Genomic DNA, 23,023 nt, shown 5'->3' on the forward strand with positions numbered 1-23,023 from the left:
ATCATGATTCATTTCATAGATCTGGACAAAAAATGAATTAGGCATCACGTCATCGACCCATGCATAAATAATTTTGAATTAAACCAAAAATGAATGTCCATGTGGTTGACATACTCAGCCAACATGCATGCAGCCAATTTCTGTTTATTATGAGCTTTTGGCTCAATGCCACATCACCCCATAAACACAAAATCAGCTCACGTACACACAACACACCAATACACAAAACGTACACAATAACGTATTGTATGCATGCATGTTTTAATTTGTTGATAAAATCATGTCTCGTTTTTATCACTGTACAAGTCAGTATGAACTCCACTGTCAAAGACAATAAGCCCATTTAACCCTGTCACTGTTAAACCCGCTGGACGCAGGAGTCCACTCCCTACTGGCATTAGCACAGGTGTTTCCTGTGGCTTCCCAAAACTCCACACCATTCCCCGCTGTGTGTCCCCTACAGTTACATCTCCATTTCTGTCAAAACCAACAGAAGATATGGACAAACTCACTAAGTTCAGACTGAAACTGTCCAACGAACTAAATCACTATTGAACAAGACAAGTAGGCGTAAAATTGCCTTGAAAATGCCCTTGCTTCCCTAGATGCTCCACAACTGCAATGTATCCTGACGCTCTGCAAGAGGCTACTGAAGGAGGACATGCAAGTTCTTTAAAGACAATGCTATTTGTTAACACTAAACCACAAGCAAAGTCCATCAGAACTTGGTTTAGTGTTCCCATCTGAGTGTCAGTGACAGATATGTCCAAGAACGTCTAGATCGACACCCCACGGCTGTTTAAAAGACGTTTGTACGGTCACCACAGGGCAGCCTGTGGAAGAGAAGATCTTGACCTGCATCAGTTACCACAACATGACCACTTGGGACCACCGCAGCATCAAGAGGGTGACAAACATCTGCGTCCATAACGTACAAAGCTGTGCAGGTACATCCCTTGTGGACTACATACGGTAACTCTTGTCTCACTATCGTGTGCCACCATTATCTGTCTAGATGGATGGGTCACAACTATACCAGAAGGGTTGATGATCTTTCCCCAGCCTCCAAAGGCTGAATTGAGTTGCAATGCACCCTAAACCAGGCCTGAATCCACCCAGCTTATTACTCGATGGTCGACAGGCAATCTTGGAGGACCTTTTGTCCTCATTAGCACTTGGAGATCAGAGCTGCACGGCATTCTGAGGTGCTACCATCGCCGCATGATTTTCTGCAGAACGGGCACTCCAGATTTTGTTGGACAGGGTGAGAAAGGGCACAGAAGCATTTTAGGCTGAGCATGTGGCCACAGGGAAGATTTCGAGGTCTGTTGAACATTTCAAAACACACTTTGCACTCCAGCAGGTTTGTTTGGATCACAGTCCGAATGTCCTCTGCCCTCACACTGTCATTGTTGAACGCTGAGACAGGTGTCTGTGACGTGCTCTTGATGACATTGTGCTTTATTTCTATATTAGCCTGATTTGAGGCAGTAGAAGGGATGAGAGAAGGGATTTACGACAGCAGCCCGCTGCACTCGGACACATGATCATGTGACTATGCAAATAATGAAGGGTCTGTGCTGTCCTCTTTTGGTAAAGTGGGGAAATCAACTCACATTTAGTTGAACATTACAGAAATGTCCAATGTGCCTATAAAGACGTTATTAACAGTTGATTGAATCATTCCATGTTATGCTAGGCAAATTTTAATATCACTTTCAAATAAATACCAAAAATACAGAATATCCATATTAATTTATACATACATGTCTACAATATACTGTATACAGCTATATATATATATTTACTGTATAGATACATGTAGGCAGTGGCGTAGCAGTCATTTTAAAAGTGGGGGGGGGGGGACACAGCTGTCAGTAGGTGGCTCACACAGACCCAACACTTACAGTGTAGTATTCATATATTACAGTATATATCATACGCATTATTTACTTTTAATATTTGTAGTATTTTAAAGATTCAAGTATTGCAAAATTAGCTGCAAAAATAAAGGGCATCTTGTGGAGCACCTGCTTCTGTTTCACACACGACAATAAAAGACTGAGCACAAGCTGGTCCTGAATGAATTATTTAATCAATTACGATAATGACAAGTGTGCATGTGCACAATTGTATTTTTTACTCTGTGCATTGTGGGATTTAAATGTATCCAAGTGGCTCCGAGTGTTTCGATTACGTTCACCAACATTCATTCAGATCAATTTAATGATGTCAGAAGGTGACAGATGAGTATCTTGTGTGAAACAAGTTTTAATCCCTTAAAATGTGTATGTCTACAGACCTATAAGAGACTTTAGTAGAAGTTTTAAGCATTATAAGAACACAGCAGATCAATCTTTTTTCTTAGTTTGTCGACTGCACATCAACATCGAGGTAAAAAACAGGAGCTGATATTAAAAAGTTTTACATATTTAACACAGATCAAGTAATCTGCTTAAATTGGCAAAAACAACCGATCAAACTATAACCTCACAAACATAAAGTAAAAAGCATAACTTAATGAAGACTCATGCGCTGATATAAACTGATTTAAAAGAAGGATTGCGGTGCATTTCACGTAACGCTGCCAATCAAGAACGATATGCTGATAAATATCTCTCATTTGTGTGTTCCTCATCTCTAGATTATTTAGATCAATATCAATGCTGATTAAAAACATGGATAAATGAACATTGTTGAAAGCAGCTTTGTAGAAATGAACGGAGTCGTGTTGATTAGACTGTCTGACTGGCGGCCTGTTACGTAAGGGTTGTTTCGGCTCATGAAACTCACCTGTGATTGGCTGGATGGTCGCTCAATCAGCCCAAAGTAACAAAACGTGAAGAATACTGTATACAAATCCACCATTTGGACTCGCAATGGGTTTAGCTTGGAAAAGTGCGGGAGACAAAAATCACCTTTTTTAAAGGCGCGGGGGACTTGTCCTCCACGTGTCCCGTGGCTGCTACTCCCTTGCATGTAGGGTACAACGGGGCTAAAGTCACAGGGGTCATTCTACAGAAATTACAATGATACAATCCTTAAAATACTTACTCTTGAATAAAGCAACAGTCAATAAATAGAAAATCATTTATAAGTTAAATATGAACACACACTAGTAACACCAGTTACACGATGAAGCTTGAAAGATTGCAATCCTCCAATATTGGTTAATTGGATGATTTTAGAAACAATCAAAGATTATCACTGACACTTATTAATACGGTAGATCTTTAACAACTGTCTTTGAGTAAAAACTGCTGAAGGAAAAACACATTCTCAAGCTCATATGGCATTTCTGCTAACACTATGTTGCTGGACAAAGAGTGGGAAGCTTGGAAATGTCCTCAGATACTAGTAAAGAACAAAAGACATCTTTTCTGTCCACCACCTCACTTTCAATGTCCAGGTGCCCCATGATGAATTCCCAGAATCCCTGCTCAATCTCAAGTGATCACTGATCCGTGCCAGGGGCTCTGGGATTAAGCAAATCATCCGTTTGTCACCAATATCGATTAACGTCATCTCTAAAGCTTGGCCAGGTGGCCAGATGAACCTCTATAATAGCCATACCTGACTAACGAAACAATGACAAAGACAAGCTACAATCAAGAAATGTGTATTAATGAGTGCTATTGTATGCATATTTTTCACCCAGTGTTGTCACTGGTCATCCCTGAGTAATGGTAACACCAGTGACACGTTTGATGAAATATGCATTTTATAAAACGCCAGCTGCCGTACATCATTCGAGTTTTTTTTGACAGTTCCCTTATAATAAAATAGGCCATACCAGTGACCTCGCCTAAACGCATCGAATGAAATTATGGAACAAATGAGGAAATCTCTGATAACTGAGAAGGGACAGAAAATGTATAAAGTGCTTTTCTTGATAGAACTTCAAAAAGTAGGACGAAGTTTGTTTTGATTAAAATGTAGCAAAGTGGGCTTAAATGTCATGCAACGGTCATTTTTCTCTTTTGATTATGCATGTAATATGACTCGGCCCACTGCTTCTGTTTTTGCTGTTTATTTTTGTCTGTTGTGCAAGCTGTGTGAAACCTTATACCACTTAGTTGAGTTCACAATCCACTAATACAGTTCACAGCTGGGGTCAGGCCAAATTAAATCACATAGTGTGCTGTGCAATCAAACATTTGTGATACTTTATACAGATACTGATCACAGATGAATATAAAGTATCTAAGACATTATCAACCACTAGAGAACCATAAGTGCGCTCGACCTCAGTGTTGCTTGAAAAATGTTAATAAATGCATTTTAAATAGTCAAAAATGACTTTTGGCAGTCAGATCAAATAATGAGTCAAAATAGAGATGATACGGAAGATCGGTCGCATTCGAGATTGTCTAGCAAACTTCACTTGAAAATAAATTGACATGCCATTTTCATTTCCATCATGCAATGTGATGAGGTCATGTGACATGTACGGACGTCGTGAAAGCAGCATCTGCTTCGGATATGTTATAATAAAGGCAAAAAGCCCCTGGATAAAACAGAAAATAAAAGAGAAATATCACGAGACACAGATTAAATATAATCTTAAAATTCAGTTACAGTTATATGCATGGCAAAGTCAAGTTGTGCCATTCTTCACTGAAAACTACAAGTATGAGTTGCTGAAAAGACAAACACCGGTTACTTTATAGGATATGTACAAATCAGAATTGAGTTAAAAAGGCATTTAATGTTTCACAGCGTATATGCAAACACAAAAACACACAAAACAAATAATAATCTCTTACAGAGTGTTTTGTCACATGGATATGCAGCATTACTTCCAAAACTCAACAGCATGAATAATGAGGAAAAGCACATCCTCTGAATACTTTGAAATCGCAGGACACTGTATCGTGAACACAAGTAATCAATGGATAAATCGGCCAATATTTTGATATTCTAGGCATCTGCCAAAAACTGTGCCTCTTTGAGCTTACTTTTCTACTTTTAAATAATGTTTTTTCTGGGGGCCTTGGGAGCTCAGTGGTAAAGATTTTGGCTACCACACCTGGAGTCGTGAGTTCGAATCCAGGGCGTGCTGAGTGACTCCAGCCGGGTCTCCTAAGCAACTAAATTGGCCCAGTTGCTAGGGAGGGTAGAGTCACATGGGGTAACCTCCTCGTGGTCACTATAATGTGGTTTGTTCTCGGTGGGGCACGTAGAGAGTTGGGCGTGGATGCCGCGGAGAATAGCGTGAAGCCTCCACACATGCTACGTCTCCGCGGTAACGCGCTCAAAAAGCCACATGGTAAGATGTGCGGATTGACGTTCTCAGACGCGGAGGCAACTGAGATTCGTCCTCCGCCACCCGGATTGAGGCGAGTCACGACGCTAAAATGGGAAAAAATGGGAAAAAATCCACAAAAAAAATAATCGCCCAATTCCCAATGCGCTCTAAGTCCTCGTGGTGGCATAGTGACACGCCTCCGTGTCTGAGACCGCCAATCCGTGCATCTTATCACGTGGCTTGTTGAGCGCGTTACCGCGGAGACGTAGCGCGTGTGGAGGCTCACGCTATTCTCCGCGGCATCCACGCACAACTTACCACACACCCCACTGAGAGCGAGAACCACATTATAGTGACCATGTGGAGGTTACCCAATGTGACTCTACCCTTCCTAGCAACCGGGCCAATTTGGTTGCTTAGGAAGCCTGAAGTCACTCAGCACACCCTTGATTCGAACTCACGACTCCAGGTGTGATAGTCAGCGTCAATACTTGCTGAGCTACCCAGGCCCTTCAGTAAATATTGTGTGTAAAAAAAAAAAAAAAAAGTCAATTACATTTCAGCGTCTGTGTACATCTCAACAGCTAGAATTAAATTTTATTAGCCTACATCACATATAGTGTCCACAAAAAGAATACACTTAAGGCACACTTTACATGTCTGAGCGTCAATGCAATAGATAACCAAAAAATAATAATTATTTTAAGGAACGATAGCACGAGCACCCTTTGCAAGCCAAACATTTCACATTTGTTAGGTTTTGAATTGATAAAACAAGAGATACAGTGTTGAAAATGAAGATAAAAAGTACAGTATTGTGTCACTTTGTGTTCGTCAAGCGTTGGAACATGTTGATAGTTAATGAGCTACACTTGTACTGACTTTACAATGACATTCAATGTGATTTAAGTGTCCAAATAATTACATGTCATCGATCACTAATGAACAACACACAAAATCAAAGCAACAAAACTTAACAGGCTAGTTATATATAAAAAACCATGCATGCAGGCACACATTTTTCTGTATTAAACGGATACATCTTTGACTAAAAAGGCTTAAAGGTGTGCTTAGACCAGGAACATTTCAAACATACATCAGAGGTGATATCTATAAAACACTTTTCTCATAACACGTCATATAAATGATATTTTCACAGACATGCAGAACTGATCGCCTCTCCCGTCAGTTCAGTAAAAGTGACAGCAGCTGTTGAATAATAACTGGAGGCATGAACTATAAATTCACTAGAAATAAAAATATCACATATTAAAACATCCTGTTTCAAGTACAACATGAGTGGAGCCACTATCAAAGTCTAAAAAGTGCTAAAAATCACATGCTTCTCTGATATCCAGGCCAATACCTCGCATTCATTCTTCACTGATATTTCCAAAGCAGCTTAACCTGGTCACACTCAACTAAAGTCATGAACAGATTCAGTCTGGATAAAATACACAGGAAAAATCGGCCTTTCCATAGAAACATGTTAAATACGGAGCCCCTTTAGAGGAAAGGGAATTTATTTTCTGAAATAGTTTTCCCTTGCAACAGTATTACCTATCCCTTAAAAAATTAACCATGGTTTTACTATAGCTGAACTATGGTATTTGTAGTAAATTTATAGTAATCACTAAATTTACCATGGTTTTAAGACAGTAATAATATTTTTATCACAGGCAAACCCAACTATGGAAATAAAAATCAATCATTCGGGCCCCACAAAAAACAAGGTTACTTGTTTTACTATAGTAAAATCATGATTAATTTGTGGTAAAACCATGATTCTTACAAAAGAATGGTTACTACATCCATGGTTATAACAGATTAACTATAGTGAAACCATGGCAAATTTTTGTAAAGACATGTTTTTAATTTCTTCTACTGGAAACGTACTTCTAACAAACTAATCATGGTGTTACTATAGTAAAAGTTTAGTAACCATGGTTTTTGGATGAATGATTATACTAGTTCTGTTTCCCCCCCAGTATTATTACTATGGTTTTACTATGAATATCATGGTAAAATTCAGTTAGTGTAGTAAAAGTGTTCAATTTTTAAAATCACAGTTTAACTATGGTATTTATAGTAAAACCATAATAACCACAATATTTACCACGGTAGTAAAACCTTGGTTAATTTTCATGAGGGCATGTTTTTTTTTTTTTACGTTTTACTGGAAACGTATTTGTAACAAACTAATCATGGTGCAACTATAGTAAAACTGTAGTACCCATGTGTTTTGACAGAATGATTATACTAGTTTTGTTTTTTCTGTATTTTTACTATGTTTTACTATGAATATCATGTTTAAAATACAGTTACTATAGTAAAACTGTGGAAAATGTTACTATGGGTTTACTAAAAAAAAACAAAACAAAAAACAGTTGAATTACGGTATTTGTAGTAAACCATAATAACCACAACATTTATCAAGGTTTTACTACAGTAACCAGAATTCAACTATGGTAACTGTTGTAAAACTATGGTTAATTTTTATAAGGACGTGTTTTTTAAAAACATTTGACTGGAAACGTATTTGTAACAAACTAATCATGGTGCAACTATAGTAAAACTATAGTACCCATGTGTTTTGACAGAATGACTATACTAGTTTTGTTGTTTTCTGTATTTTTACTATGGTTTTACTTTGAATATCATGTTTAAAATACAGTTACTATAGTAAAACTGTCGAAAATGTTACTATGGGTTTACTAAAAAAATTAAAAAAATAAAAATTAAAAAACAAAAATCACAGGTGAACTACGGTATCTGTAGTAAAACCATAGTAACCACAACATTTATCACTGTTTTACTACAGTAACCAGAGTTCAACTATGGTAACTGTTGTAAAACTATGGTTCATTTTTATAAGGACGTGGTTTTTTGGTTGGAAACGTATTTGTAACAAACTAATCATGGTGCAACTATAGTAAAACTGTAGTACCCATGTGTTTTGACAGAATGATTATACTAGTTTTGTTTTTTCTGTATTTTTACTATGGTTTTACTTTGAATATCATGTTTAAAATACAGTTACTATAGTAAAACTGAAATTTTTACTATGGTTTTACAAAAAAATAAAAAATAAATAACAGTTGAACAATGGTATTTATAGTAAAACCATAACAACCACAATATTTACCACGGTAGTAAAACCTTGGTTAATTTTTATAAGGACATGTTTTTTTAAAACGTTTTACTGGAAACGTAAAACTGTAGTACCCATGTGTTTTGACAGAATGATTATACTAGTTTTGTTTTTTCTGTATTTTTACTATGGTTTTACTTTAATATCATGTTTAAAATTTGGTTACTATAGTAAAACTGTGAAATTTTTACTATGGTTTTACAAAAAAATAAAAAATAAATAACAGTTGAACAATGGTATTTATAGTAAAACCATAACAACCACAATATTTACCATGGTAGTAAAACCTTAGTTAATTTTTATAAGGACATGTTTTTTTTAAAACGTTTTACTGGAAACGTAAAACTGTAGTACCCATGTGTTTTGACAGAATGATTATACTAGTTTTGTTTTTTCTGTATTTTTACTATGGTTTTACTCTGAATATCATGTTTAAAATACAGTTACTATAGTAAAACTGTGGAAAATGTTACTATGGGTTTACTAAAAAAAAACAAAACAAAAAAACAGTTGAACTACGGTATTTGTAGTAAAACCATAATCACCACAACATTTATCAAGGTTTTACTACAGTAACCAGAATTCAACTATGGTAACTGTTGTAAAACTATGGTTCATTTTTATAAGGACGTGGTTTTTTGGTTGGAAACGTATTTGTAACAAACTAATCATGGTGCAACTATAGTAAAACTGTAGTACCCATGTGTTTTGGCAGAATGATTATACTAGTTTTGTTTTTTCTGTATTTTTACTATGTTTACTATGAATATCATGTTTAAAATACAGTTACTATAGTAAAACTGTAGTACCCATGTGTTTTGGACAAATGACTATACTAGTTTTGTTGTTTTCTGTATTATTACTTTGGTTTTACTATGAATATCATGGTGAAATTCAGTTACTGTAGTAAAATTGTAAAAGTTTTACTATGGTTTTACTAAAAAAAAAAAAAGAAAAAGAAAATCACAGTTGAACTACGGTGTGCAGTAAAACCATAACAACCACAGCATTTACCATGGTAGTAAAACCTTGGTTAATTTCCATAAGGAAATTTTTATTTCTTCTTTTTGCTGGAAACATACCTGTAACAAACTAATCATGGCACAAGTATAGTAAAACTGTAGTAACCATGTAGTAACTAAAACATTTATCACAGTTTTACAACAGTATCCAGAGTTCAACTATGGTTACTGTAGTAAAACCACGGTTAATTTTCATAAGGACGAGTTTTGTTTTGTTTTGCTGAAAATGTACTTGCAACAAACTATTCATGGTTTTACTATAGTAAGTATGTAGTAACCATGTTTTTTGGCCAATGATTGTACTAGTTTAGTTTTTGTCTGTGTTGTTACTATGGTTTTACTATAAATATAAATGGTAAAATTCAGTTACTGTAGTAAAACTGTTACATTTTTACTATCGTTTTACTACGAAAATCAGTTGAACTATGGTTTTTGTAGTAAAATCATAGTAAAAATCTACCACAGTTTTACTAAATTTTTACTATGGTTTAAAAAATTCACAGTTAACCATGAATAAAGCTATCGTTACAGAACCCAAAATAATTGCGAGGAAACGCAAAACTATTTCACAACATAAATTCCCTCCCTGTCCCTTAAGGGGCTCCGTAGTTTCAAGTCAACATGAAAAGATGTTTGCAACCCGTTTTACTTTGTACGCATAAGGTTTGGTTGATTAGTGTGGTCTAGTTAGATGTCATTATGGGGGCAAAAAGCATTTTTCTCCTTTGACGACCATTCAAAAGTAGCCGCGTATTCGGACAAAATACAACGTTTTGCAAGTAATGTATAAATCCTAAATGTTTTACTGTATTTTATAGTATGTTTTACCAGTGGAGGTTTGGAATGGACTGGATCGTGAAAGTGGGTGTTACATACCAGAATGGAGACCAATCAGGATAGATTATTCTAGAGAGCAGAGTAATACAATTTGGTAAAATATTACAAAGAAAAGCATTTTATTTTGATTTACAATACCATGCATCATATGGAAGTAAACAAGAGTTCATTTTCATTTCGTGTTGACTTGAAACAATGTCATCAGGTATTAGAATCCATAGAGAACATTTATAGAAAATGTTTATATCAGTGGCTTAATTTGAAATCATTTGCATATAACACACGGTTGAAAAAATCTGTGACGTAAAATTCTGTGAACACAGTACTGTTAGTAGCAAACACGTATGATTTACACATGCTACTAAAAACACAACTAATATTAAATGTGTTAATCAGTCTGTGCAGTTGTTAACAGTTAAAACGAGCTCATTTTCTGAACACTATTGCCTTTTCAAAGGATCTTTCAGCCATCACAGAGCAGACGGTATTCCAGACCGCTCCGTTTTGTTTGAAATGTTTGGACCAAACCTGAGACCATCTCATCCTCTTTAGATAGTCATGTGACGTTCCCTCCATTGACAGGAGTGATTAAAATGTGCAAAAGTTTTCTCCTCTTTCACCTGTTGAAGTTGCTGTAAATATTTTATTTCTCCATGCCGTTGATGGGTTTGGCGTTTCCAGAGTCCTGCCCTTTCCGTCTAGAAGGGGAAGTTGTGCTGCCTATCTCAAACTCCCCTATGAAGACAGCACAGAAACTCTATTACAAATCAATGTGAAATGTTGCCGCTATGATGTTTGATTTCATGCAGAAAGTTTAGTTTATCCAATATTTTCAAAATAGCATACTGCTATACTAATCAGACAGTTTCTTCAGTATGCACTGTATACTGTATGTAGTACGTAAATATTCTGAATGCATTGAACACCCGGATGATGTTAAAAATAGCATACCTGCCATGGTGTTCATACAATTTCTGCAGTTTATACTTCAGTATGTATACGCATAATGTGTGACGTTTTTTGTATGCACAGCATACTGGATGACGTTCAAAATAACATACAGTGCATTCAGAAAGTATTCAGACCCCTTCATTTTTTTCACATTTGGTTATGTTGCAGCCTTATGCTAAAATGCTTTAAAAAATACATTTTCACCTCAATCTACACTCCATACCTCATAATGACAAAGCTAAAAAAAAAAAAAAAAAAAAAAAAAAATTGTTGATAACTTTGCAAATTTATTAAAAAGAAAAAACTGAAATATCATATTGACATCAGTATTCAGTCCCTTTGCTATGACACTTGAAATTTATCTCAGGTGCATCCCATTTCTCTGGATCATCTTTGAGATGTTTCTACACTTTGATTGGAGTCCACCGCCAGCAAATTCAATTGATTGGACATGATTTAGAAAAGGCACACACCTGTCTATATAAGGTTTTATAGCTGAAAATGCATATCAGAGCAAAAACCAAGCCATGAGGTCAAAGGAACTGCCTGCAGAGCTCAGAGACGGGATTGTGTCGAGGCACAAATCTGGGGAAGGCTACAAAAATTTCAGCTGCATTGAAGGTTCCCAAGAGCACAGTGGCCTCCATAATTCTTAAATGGAAGAAGTTTGGAACAATCAGGACTCTTCCTAGAGCTGGCTGCCCGGCCAAACTGAGCAATCGGGGATAAGGGCCTTGGTAAGAGAGGTGACCAAGAACCCAATGGTTACTCTGGTTGAGCTCCAGAGATCATGTGTGGAGATGGGAGATACTTGCAGATGGACAACCATCACTGCAACACTCCACCGATCTGGGCTTTATGGCAGAGTGGCCAGACAGAAGCCTCTCCTCAGTGCAAGACACATAAAAAAGCACCTAAAAGACTCTCAGACGGTGAGAAACAAGATTCTCTGTTCTGATGAAACGAAGATTGAACTGTTTGGCCTCAATTCCAAGCGTCATGTCTGGAGGAAACCAGGCACCGCTCATCACCTGCTCAATACCATCCCAACGGTGAAGCATGGTGGTGGCAGCATCATGCTGTGGGGGTGTTTTTCAGCAGCAGGGACTGGGGGACTGGTCAGGGTTGAAGGAAAGCTGAATGCAGCAAAATACAGAGATATCCTTAATGAAAACCTGATCCAGAGCGCTCAGGACCTCAGACAGGACCGAAGGTTCACCTTCCAACAGGTCAATGACCCTAAGCACACAGCCAAGACAATGCAAGAGTGGCTTAGTGACAACTCTGTGAATGTCCCTGAGTGGCCCAGCCAGAGCCCGGATTGAACCCAATCGAACATCTCTGGAGAGACCTGAAAATGGATGACGGTCCTCATCCAACCTGACAGAGCTTGAGAGGATCTGTAGAGAAGAATGGCAGAAAATCCTCAAATCCAGGTGTGCAAAGCTTGTCGCATCATACCCAAAAAGACTTGAGGCTGTAATCACTGCCAAAGGTGCTTCAACTAAGTACTGAGTTAAGAGTCTGAATACTGATGTCAATGTGATATTTCAGTTTTTTCTTTTTAATAAATTTGCAAAGTTATCAAAAGTCTGGTTTTTGCTTTGTCATTATGGGGTATGGAGTGTAGATTGGTGTGGGAAAAAAAAAAATCATTTTAAGCATTTTAGCATAAGGCTGCAACATAACAAAATGTGAAAAAAATCTGAATACTTTCTGAATGCACTTTACTATACACATACTGCCTTTGCAGCATATAGTATGTATACTGTGCAGCATACATTTGCAGCATACGTACTGTGCATAGTATGCAAACGTTCTGTAAAATAAACAAAATAACATACTATACACATTAGGGCTGAAACGATTAGTCAACATTATCGTCAATGTCCGAGGAGAGGAAGAATTACACAGATCACAGTCCAGCTGCACTCTAAACTTTCACAGCTTCAGGTGATGTAGATCGCAAAGTATGAGGGAATTATACAAAAATACAAAATAAGTAAATACAGAAGCACTCTCGTTGTGGAATAAGTGGAGCTGGAGCAAAACTTGCATGTCGAGCGTCTTTAAAGGAAACACCCCGGCGTTATATCTTTAATACAGTTATATTTAATGCATTATAGCTTTATTAAAGATCAAATAATACGGTAGCAGATCACGTAAATACAGGGTTTGTACAGATGCTTCAAAGTTAATTTCAAGGACTTTTCAAGCACATTTTATTTTGTTTTTAAGGACTAATCTCGAGATGTCACTGAAACATTCTTTATTTGTTAATTTTACATACAAATATTTTATTCATTAAGTTAATTTATCACTTATTACAAGTACAACATATCTCAATGTGCATCTTTAACTACACTTTCTCACAGTAACAGTTCTTGGTTCATGCATGATGAAACTGATGTTCAATTGTAGTGTGCTCCCTTAAAACGCACTTCGCTTTCCAACAAAAGTGAATAACTGTGTCCGTAACCAGCAGTCCATATGACTCGTGCTGTGTTTCATGTTTTCTAAAGTCACACAGATTTATGTGAGGAACTGACCCAAACTGCAAATGGGTCATTCTCAAAAAATGTTGACTTTCCAACTTACAAAATACTGGCATTTTTTCGTTCAGTTCAGTTTTTGCCCATTAACGCTGAGGGTAAACATTTTACAACATGTTGACATTATTCTTATTCATAAAGGACAACTTGGCTGTTGTTCTTTCTTTTATTATTTAATTTTGTTTCATGAACGAAGCAAGGTAACACTAATGAGGGTTAAATGGATTACAACACCAAATTTGTGTGTGAAAATTAGTTAAAATGTGAATTAATAACTTAACATGCTGGGGAAAATCACTATATGCATATTTAAGCAGCCTCTGAACTTTGACCTTTATTTTCCACAACTTTTTGTATTTAAAAAAAAAAAAGTTAAAACATAAAAAGATTTTTTAAATTTTTTTTTATCATTGATAACACCAATGCCATGAAATCAAGGGACAAACATTCTTTTTAAATGATTAAAATTATTATTACTAATTTTGTTTAGCTTTTTTACACACTTGTTCGGCCTTGCACTAATGCTTGTATTAAAAATAAGTGTTTATTATTTATATAAACACATAAATAACTTTACATGTCACAGAAGTGTACCAAATGACAAGGATTTTTTTACCAGGCAAGTGACAATATCAAATAAAATTGCCTTTTTTTCTTTTTTTTTTTTGGCTATTTGAAAGTTTTTTCGTGACTAAAATGTGTCTGGACAAATATTTTGATATTGACCCAAATGTTGTCAGAAATAACCGATTATGTGAGACACAAAGCTTTCCTTACACAAGGAGGCGCTATACGGCTCACAAAACTGAATCCTCCATTAATCTGCATTCAAATCTCGTCCCTCGAGCGCACACGCTTAATGCAGCTAGATTATAACGTGATTGCTCGTGACTTATTGAATCATAATATGTGTCTGTGCATTTCTTACCAAGAAGAAAATTGGCAATACACATCTTTATTAATAAGAGAGTTTCGCCCCATTATACACGGCAACAAAAAAAAAAACATTTTTGATTTGTTTTTGTTTTGGCTTTTTTTCCAATATAAATATCTAAAACTCCTTTAAAACAACATACATTTACTTTAGCAGCTATACTGCAGAAGAAAATATTTTATCTGAGAATGTTGAATATAATATTAAAAATACAAATACTTTAAAATATCTTTAAATCCTTTTTAAAAAAGATGCATTCACCTGAGAAGCGGCATATAAGATATTTAGACTTTTAGAGAATAGATCTTGAATATAAGTATATTTTGTCTTTACTGCACTTGCAGATGTATAACCAAGTGAAAAAATACACTTATATATAAAACACTTATATTTAAGATTAGGGGTGTGACGAGATTTCACGATATTAAAACGTGACGATAATTCTCGTTGAGGTGAAAAGCTGTCTCACGATATCAGCATGTCGGAGTGTGAGGGTGAAATCAGAATTGAAGATGCCCCCGCCACTTTTAAATCGTTTGTGTGGCAGCATTTTAGGTACCCGGTGGAAACAATAAACGGCGACAGAGTGACAGACAAGATGTGAACAAAGGCTGTGTCTCGTTTGGAAGGCTGCATCCTCCGGAGGTCGCATTTATCAGCCGCATATGTCAACGAGGCTGTTTCATTAAATTTTTTTCGAAGATGTATGCGGCCGACAAATGTGACCTCCGGAGGACGCAGCCTTCCAAACGAGACACAGCTAATATGTAAGCACTGTAAGACAATAGTGCCGTACACCGCGGCTAACACAAGCACTATGCAAAGACACCTACAGCACCACTGCAGCTCTCAACTAAAATCAACCAGGTCTGAAGAGACTCATGTGAAATCATACAGGAGAGAAGACAGTCAGATGAGTTTTACAGTGCTCGCATGTTGTTCTGTCTTTTACTGCATATGATAATTCATACTCAGAAAGTAGAACTGAAGTGACATTCATTACAAGATGATTAGTTCAAACATTTCAAAATGCACCTGCACTGTTTTGCATTTTGTGGCTTTCAGTCGAATAAAAGACTATTTTTCCAGTCATATACACTACCGGTCAAAAGTTTTGAAACACTTGACTGAAATGTTTCTCATGATCTTAAAAATCTTTTGATCTGAAGGCGTATGCTTAAATGTTTGAAATGACTTTTATAGACAAAAATATAATTGTGCCACCATATTCATTTATTTCATTATAAAACTAAAAGTTTTTGAAATGGATGACTTGGACCAAATAATAAAGAAAAGCAGCCAATAAGTGCCCAACATAGATGGGAACTCCTTCAATACTGTTTAAGAAGCAAAAAGGGTGATACCTCAAGAAGATGGTTTAGAAAATGTCAAGAGTACATGTCTGAAAATTCTAGACAAAGGGTGACTACTTTGAAGATGCTAAAATGTAACAGTTTTATAATTCCCATAGTTCCATTTATGTTATTCCATAGTTTTGATGACTTTACTATTATTCTAAAATGTGAAGAAAATAATAAAGAATGAGTGTTTCAAAACTTTTGACCGGTAGTGTATATAGTGTTAAAATATCGTCTCGTTCTCGTGAGCTAAGTGTATCGTCACACCCCTATTTAAGACGCATTCTCTTAAAGCAAGTCTAAATATCTCATATATTGCTTCTCAAGTAAATGCATCTTGTTTTAAGGATTTTTAGACCATTTTAAATGGAAAACAAGACAAAAACACTTGATAACAAGAGAATGTTTTGCAGTGAATTTCTTTACTGAATTAAACTTAAAAAGTATTTCCCTTTAATTCAGTGAATGTCACTTAGAGGTATTTTTAAAAGATGATTTTGTCCTCTTTATTGTTAGTAAGCACGTTTAATACAACCTTTTAAGTTGGGCACAAGCTGAATAATCAGTTAAGAGCTTATGATTATTCATTGCAATAATCGCCCGAATAGTCGAATAATCGTTCGATTAATCGAGTATCAAAATAATCATTAGTTGTAGCCCTAATACACATACTAACTTTGCAGCATATAGTATGTATACTGTGCATCATATGAAATATAATTATGCATTCAAGGAATACCTAGATGTTTAAAACAGCATACTACCATACTACTAATACCAGCTGTGCATTTTGCAGCATGCATATTGTGCAAAGTATGCAAACATTCTGTATGCATAGAACCAGATAATGTTCAAAATAGCATACCACCACACTATGCATACTATTTCTACAGTACGTAATGTATTTGTGGGCACAGAACCCGATGACGTTAAAAAGATAGCATACTACCATATTACACATACCATTGCAGTTTATACTGGATGATGCCCAAAACAGTATATAACTCATACTATCTTTGAAGCATATGTATTTTGTGCATAATTGCAATTACACTGTATGGAAAGAATACTTGGATTTCAAAATAGCCTACTACTTTACTACCCATACTAGTTCTGCAGCACGTATACTGTGCGTAGTATGCAAATGTTCTGCAAGCATAGACCCAGATGTTCAGAAATACAGTAGCATGTCTACTGTGCATAGTATATAAGTTGTGTGAATGCAAACTACCTGGATGACCTACTCAACTGTAAAAATATGCACCGTAAACACACTAAATACTGCAGTAACCAGAGTCAATATCTCAGCTTGCCCACTTGTTAATCATGTGTGTTCTGCTAGTTCACCACAAGAGGTCATAACACTATAGGTTATCCTCCAGGAGTAAACACTCATCAGTAACCATCCGATTACTGAATTAGTAATAATCAATATTCTGTTCTGTTGAAGAGTTTGAATGATTATTCTTTACCTTTGCATTCAGACACGCTGTCAGCTGCCATCTCAGAGTAAACACTGTCTTCACTCTCCGAGAAGGTCTGTGGAAATCCAAACAACATTTTTATTGTGTTCCACAGTAAAAAAAAACAACAACAACATAGAGGTTTGGAAAGACATGAGGGTGGATAAATAATGAATGAACTGTTCCTTTAAAACTCACCTTCTCTCTGGGTCCATAGTTCTCGGCATACCAGACCATCCCATAGAGACAGAGGAATGTGATGAAAGCCTTCAGAGACGAGAGAGACAAAGACTCAATTCCAACAACAGCAACTTTTGTGTCCACACAAAAACACTTTCTAAAGAGAATGTTTAGAGGAAACTCCACCCCGACATAAAAATAACAGCTTCCTTTTTCTGTGTAATGTCAGAAGACCATGAAATATTTTAAGAGTTTAAGAGTTTTGTGGGCTTTAGTTCATGTCTGTTAGCTAGTGTACTCATACAAGTTGAAAAATCACCATTAATGTATATATAAGAGGTAGACCGATATATTGTTTTTTCACAGATTAATCACTTTGCTTTTTGGAACTATCGGTTATCTGCAAAAATCTATGCCGATAGTTGCCGATAACCTTTTTTTAACGATCAGGTGGGGATTTGCTGTATCTAAATCTTCCTTTATAGACAATATTCATCCATATTTTTATCCTCACTTCAATGCATATTTTGGTATTTTAATTAGATAATCAAGCATTCTAAATTGAAGCAAGGGCATGCAAAGAAATGTCCCATGTCATTTTATTCTGGTTATTACTGAGATTTTGGTTGAACAATAAACTGCATTTGGAATTTTATTCATTTTGAACTATTGTCGCCTCTATGTTGGTGCCCTTCACAGTGAGGAAAGTCTAAGAAAACATTTTAACATCCTACAAATCAATCTGAAAAACGATCTGCCGATTAATCGGTTACTGGCCTTTCCCACCACCTTAGTTATCGGTATTGTCAAAATCCACTATCGGTCAACCTCTAGTATGCATTTTCAAATTTAAAGTCTTTCCTGTGGTAAAATGGCCCGAAAATGTTGATGACATCATCTTGCACTAAATGGCATATACTAGAAGTAGACCGATATATCGGTTTTTACAGATTAATCAATGCTGATAGTTGCTTTTTGAAACTATCGGTTATCGGCAAAAATCTGTCGATAGTTGCAGAATGTTTTTTTCATCATTTAGTCATTTCAAAATAAGAGTCCCCAGTGTGTTTCAGGTTTATCCTTAAAAGTCCCGTGTTATGTCCCAAATCTTAATTTTTTCTAGTTATTATTTAGGATTTTGACTGAACAAAAAACTGCATCTGGGATTTTATTCATTTTGGACTCTGTCTTTACCCGCCATAATAAAGAATGAATAAGATTTTTTTTATTATTGTATTTATTTACATTCTATAAATCAATTTGAAAAACTATCAGCCAATTAATCAGTTATCAGTCTTTCCCACCACCTTAGTTATCGGTATCGGCAAAATCCACTATCGGTCGACCTCTGCCATATACACATTTTTATCCAATAAAATGCTTTCTAGAATGAGAGTGCCACCTAAAACCACCTGCATCTGACTAGCAAAAGCAAGTAGCGAATCATGTTTCTGATGTAATCAAATGCAAGTAACTGCCTTAACTTTGTTTCAACAGGAAATACATCAACACAGGAAAGAAAACTGTGATTGTTGAGAAATGTATGGGGTTAAAGTAAGAATTTTCATTTGACATGAATGAGCAAGTGGAAATCAGACGATCATATATATCTTCAACTTCAAGCAATTTTCATTTTTCAGGAGTAAATTTATATTAAAGCTAACATATTTCAATTTCTTTCTTTTTGTTATATGAAGGTCACATTAAAACTTGGAAACTTTTTACCAGGCCTTCATTTACTTTTGGTACTTTTCAAATGTCTTATGTATAGATTTGACTGTTTTAGCCTTCAGACCTAGACATTCAATATTAAAGTATGAAAATTATGGATGCATCGGTATGAACATTTTTGTCCAATACCGTTTAACAAATAACTACTGACCAATACCAATGCAGATATTTTGCCACTAACCTTATTTTGTCATCAGATCAAAGTTCAAAGAGGTACAAAAGCTTTTGATCAAACAACAAAAAAAAAAAATTCCATTGAACATGAACACACGACATATCAAAGAGAGCCACAAAGAAAGATAAACAGAATATAAAAAGAGAGCAAGAACTAAATATCATTGCATGATGCTTGATGCAAAAAACAAAACATTTTTGCACTTCTGTTTTTGCAACAGAACTCAAATGTTTGTTCTGTATATAATAAAACATCACAAATTCATTCAATTATGCAGTTTTATAATGTTGGCCAATTCCACAGAAATGTCAACCACATCATTAAAAATCAAAAGTTACCAAAGGAACAAAACGCTCCTTTAAATTCTTCAGTGGTGTAATGGATAATGGAAAATGCCATCTAAACCGCTAGAGGGCGCCGCTTGCTTACACAATGCTGAATGAAGCACTGACTAAAGCACTGATTGCAGTCTATTAAGCTTTAGTAATCGCGCAAGACCTTATTGTGATTTCAAACTTAACTCAATAAATCAAGCAGCTTTAATGGATACCATACCAATATCTCAGAAGTCAAAGTTTGCTGTTTTCAAAGTGTTTGGATGGTTTTTCCTCATCATGTTTAGGTAAGTGCCGCTTTCACAAGTGTCACGTAACAACGGTTTTTCCTCATTAATGTGAGAACGAGAAAGGATAAAAGTTAAATATTACATGTTCTTTGAAGTGCCAACCTTTCTACATTCTGTGTCTATCATTATTTCTGGATTGTGCATTTGAATTCAAAGAGTTTTTACAAAGTGTGTTGATAATTAATTATAATTATATATTCATATCGGCGTTTTCATGCTTAAACCGATTTGCCAACGTTTTTAAATTCGGTCATAAATTGGCCGATTAATATTGCCGGCCGATCCATCGATGCACCCCTAATAAAAATACTAATTATTACAGGTTTAAAACTATGATCATCTAAACAAAGAATGAAATAAACAGAAACCATTTTAATATTTACTGATTTACTGAATTTGGGGCATCATTTCCACAACACCAAATAATTTATTAACTTGTTGTTAACAATTCGTGTACTTGTTAACCAAGTGGACAAACGTGTCAATGAAGACATGCTTGAAATATGAGATAAAACTAAGAATAATCAAGGGAAATATAACTTTTTATTGGGTGTCATTTCCAATCAAGCCGTCATTTTGCCAAGTTATGCAAAAAGTGTGAAAACATTATTTAATTGTATTTAGGACACATAAAATGTAAGCTATCAAATTAGCCTTCGGTCATTCTATTTGAAAAAGGTTAAAAATGTCATTTACATCAGCGTCATTTCCAGCACAGAATTCTATTAAACACAATACAGAATTTGAGGTGTGCTGGAAATGATAGTGTGACTCATGGTGAAGATATAGCGTGTGAACTCACCAAACACAGAAGCCATAAAATCACATAGAGGACCTGCGTCTTGGAAAACAAGTCCTGTCCGAATTTAATACAGGCCAGTGCCTCCAGGAATGCAATTGCCCTGTAGGAAAGGGGGAAAATAAAGTTATCCAGAATTACAGCCTCAGTCACTATTGACTTGCATTGTATAGAATAATGATGCAATCAAAGTAAACATCTCCTTTTGTGTTGCACGGAAGAATTAAAAAGTTGTACGGCTTTGGAACAAAATGATGGTGGGTAATTGATGACAGAATAAACTTTTAGGCTGAACTATATACACCTTTAATTCCTTCTGCTAAATTTTTTAACTCAATACTAGTTATTCAAGAAGTATAAAGTTCATTCTGTACTTTATTAACTTCAGCGGAGTATGTGTTCTAAATGTGCTCTTCACGAGTACACCAAAGTTTAACAAATAAAATATTCGGCCTGCATGATGTGGCATTATGTGTCCAATTCAGCAGCATGACCTAAAATGAGTTTGACACCTCAAGTCTAGATTAAATCTAACCTACATGCTTAAAAAGAGTTTGAGACAAGACTCTTTGAACTGCACAGAATGCAGGCCATTTTTTCATTGTATACCAGTTACCCAGATAACAGAAATAACAATGCTCGAGTAAAACCCACCACGACATTGCAGTGGAGCATGAGCGTGCAGAGGGTTTGTGGTTAAACCTTCAGACAGCAGCATTTTCACATCCCATCTTCAGCCTGCAAATCTTTCAACTGCACCAGCATGTAGCAGACATCAAACTTTGCTGTTACACATGCATGAATGCTCAACGGGCCTCATTCATGAAACTTCTGTAAATATACGAGTACATTGAGTAATTTGCACTTAAAATAGACCTTCCCGAACGCTTCGTACTCCCCAGATTTGCAAGTTAAACGAATGTATGTTTGTGAATTCAAAACATTCGTAAATAGGGGGCGTGTGCAGGTTCATTTAAAATTATCATAATCCACGCCCATGAAAACACCATATAAGGATGGCACCAGGCTCGCTAGTAAATGCTGTCAACATCTATGCTTAACGAACAATTTGCACGAAAATTTGTTCTGCTTGCGTTTCATAAATGAGGCCCAATGTGCGAGTGACGTTAATAGCAAAGGTACTTCAGTACCAATTTGTAAATACCAGGACCCCATAGACTTGTATTGAAAATAGATCAGAACATAGTTGAGACATGGGGTGGGCTCTTTTGACTCGGGCTAGCAAGCAGTCTTTCAGTATCAATCTGGCAACTGCCTAGCCATGCCATAGCAACCATTCAGAGCAACCTAGCAACCATATAACATGTACCAGAACATCGTAGAGACATGGGGTGGGCTCTTTTGACTCGGGCTAGCAAGCAGTCTTTCAGTATCAATCTGGCAACTGCCTAGCCATGCCATAGCAACCATTCAGAGCAACCTAGCAACCATATAGCATGTACCAGAACATCGTAGAGACATGGGGTGGGCTCTTTTGACTCGGGCTAGCAAGCAGTCTTTCAGTATCAATCTGGCAACTGCCTAGCCATGCCATAGCAACCATTCAGAGCAACCTAGCAACCATATAACATGTACCAGAACATCGTAGAGACATGGGGTGGGCTCTTTTGACTCGGGCTAGCAAGCAGTCTTTCAGTATCAATCTGGCAACTGCCTAGCCATGCCATAGCAACCATTCAGAGCAACCTAGCAACCATATAGCATGTACCAGAACATCGTAGAGACATGGGGTGGGCTCTTTTGACTCGGGCTAGCAAGCAGTCTTTCAGTATCAATCTGGCAACTGCCTAGCCATGCCATAGCAACCATTCAGAGCAACCTAGCAACCATATAACATGTACCAGAACATCGTAGAGACATGGGGTGGGCTCTTTTGACTCGGGCTAGCAAGCAGTCTTTCAGTATCAATCTGGCAACTGCCTAGCCATGCCATAGCAACCATTCAGAGCAACCTAGCAACCATATAGCATGTACCA

At 36.2% G+C, this 23,023-nt stretch overlaps 1 protein-coding gene and 1 pseudogene across 2 annotated transcripts in view; both read right to left on the bottom strand.

Annotated features, from left to right (window-relative positions):
- Window positions 1-484: 484 nt before the first annotated feature.
- On the bottom strand, window positions 485-3,014 carry LOC127454541 (E3 ubiquitin-protein ligase NHLRC1-like; annotated as a pseudogene).
- A 1,674-nt stretch (window positions 3,015-4,688) lies between these two features.
- LOC127453656 (phosphatidylserine synthase 1) overlaps window positions 4,689-23,023 on the bottom strand; it is a 33,004-nt gene continuing 14,669 nt past the window's right edge. Inside the window, exons 10-14 of one of the 2 annotated variants that reach the window (XR_007899435.1) lie at window positions 21,030-21,129; window positions 17,715-17,783; window positions 17,526-17,592; window positions 8,687-10,993; window positions 4,689-8,407 (exon numbers count right to left, since the gene is read on the bottom strand). Coding sequence is in view for 1 of the 2 variants with exons in the window: in XM_051720219.1 (XP_051576179.1) it covers window positions 10,902-10,993; window positions 17,526-17,592; window positions 17,715-17,783; window positions 21,030-21,129 (328 nt within the window). In the remaining variant the exon portion in view is untranslated. Of the gene's footprint in view, window positions 10,994-17,525; window positions 17,593-17,714; window positions 17,784-21,029; window positions 21,130-23,023 lie in introns of both variants that reach the window. The other variant, XM_051720219.1, reaches the window with a different exon arrangement.

This window comes from Myxocyprinus asiaticus, chromosome 16 (assembly GCF_019703515.2).
Source record: "Myxocyprinus asiaticus isolate MX2 ecotype Aquarium Trade chromosome 16, UBuf_Myxa_2, whole genome shotgun sequence".
NCBI lineage: Eukaryota > Metazoa > Chordata > Actinopteri > Cypriniformes > Catostomidae > Myxocyprinus > Myxocyprinus asiaticus.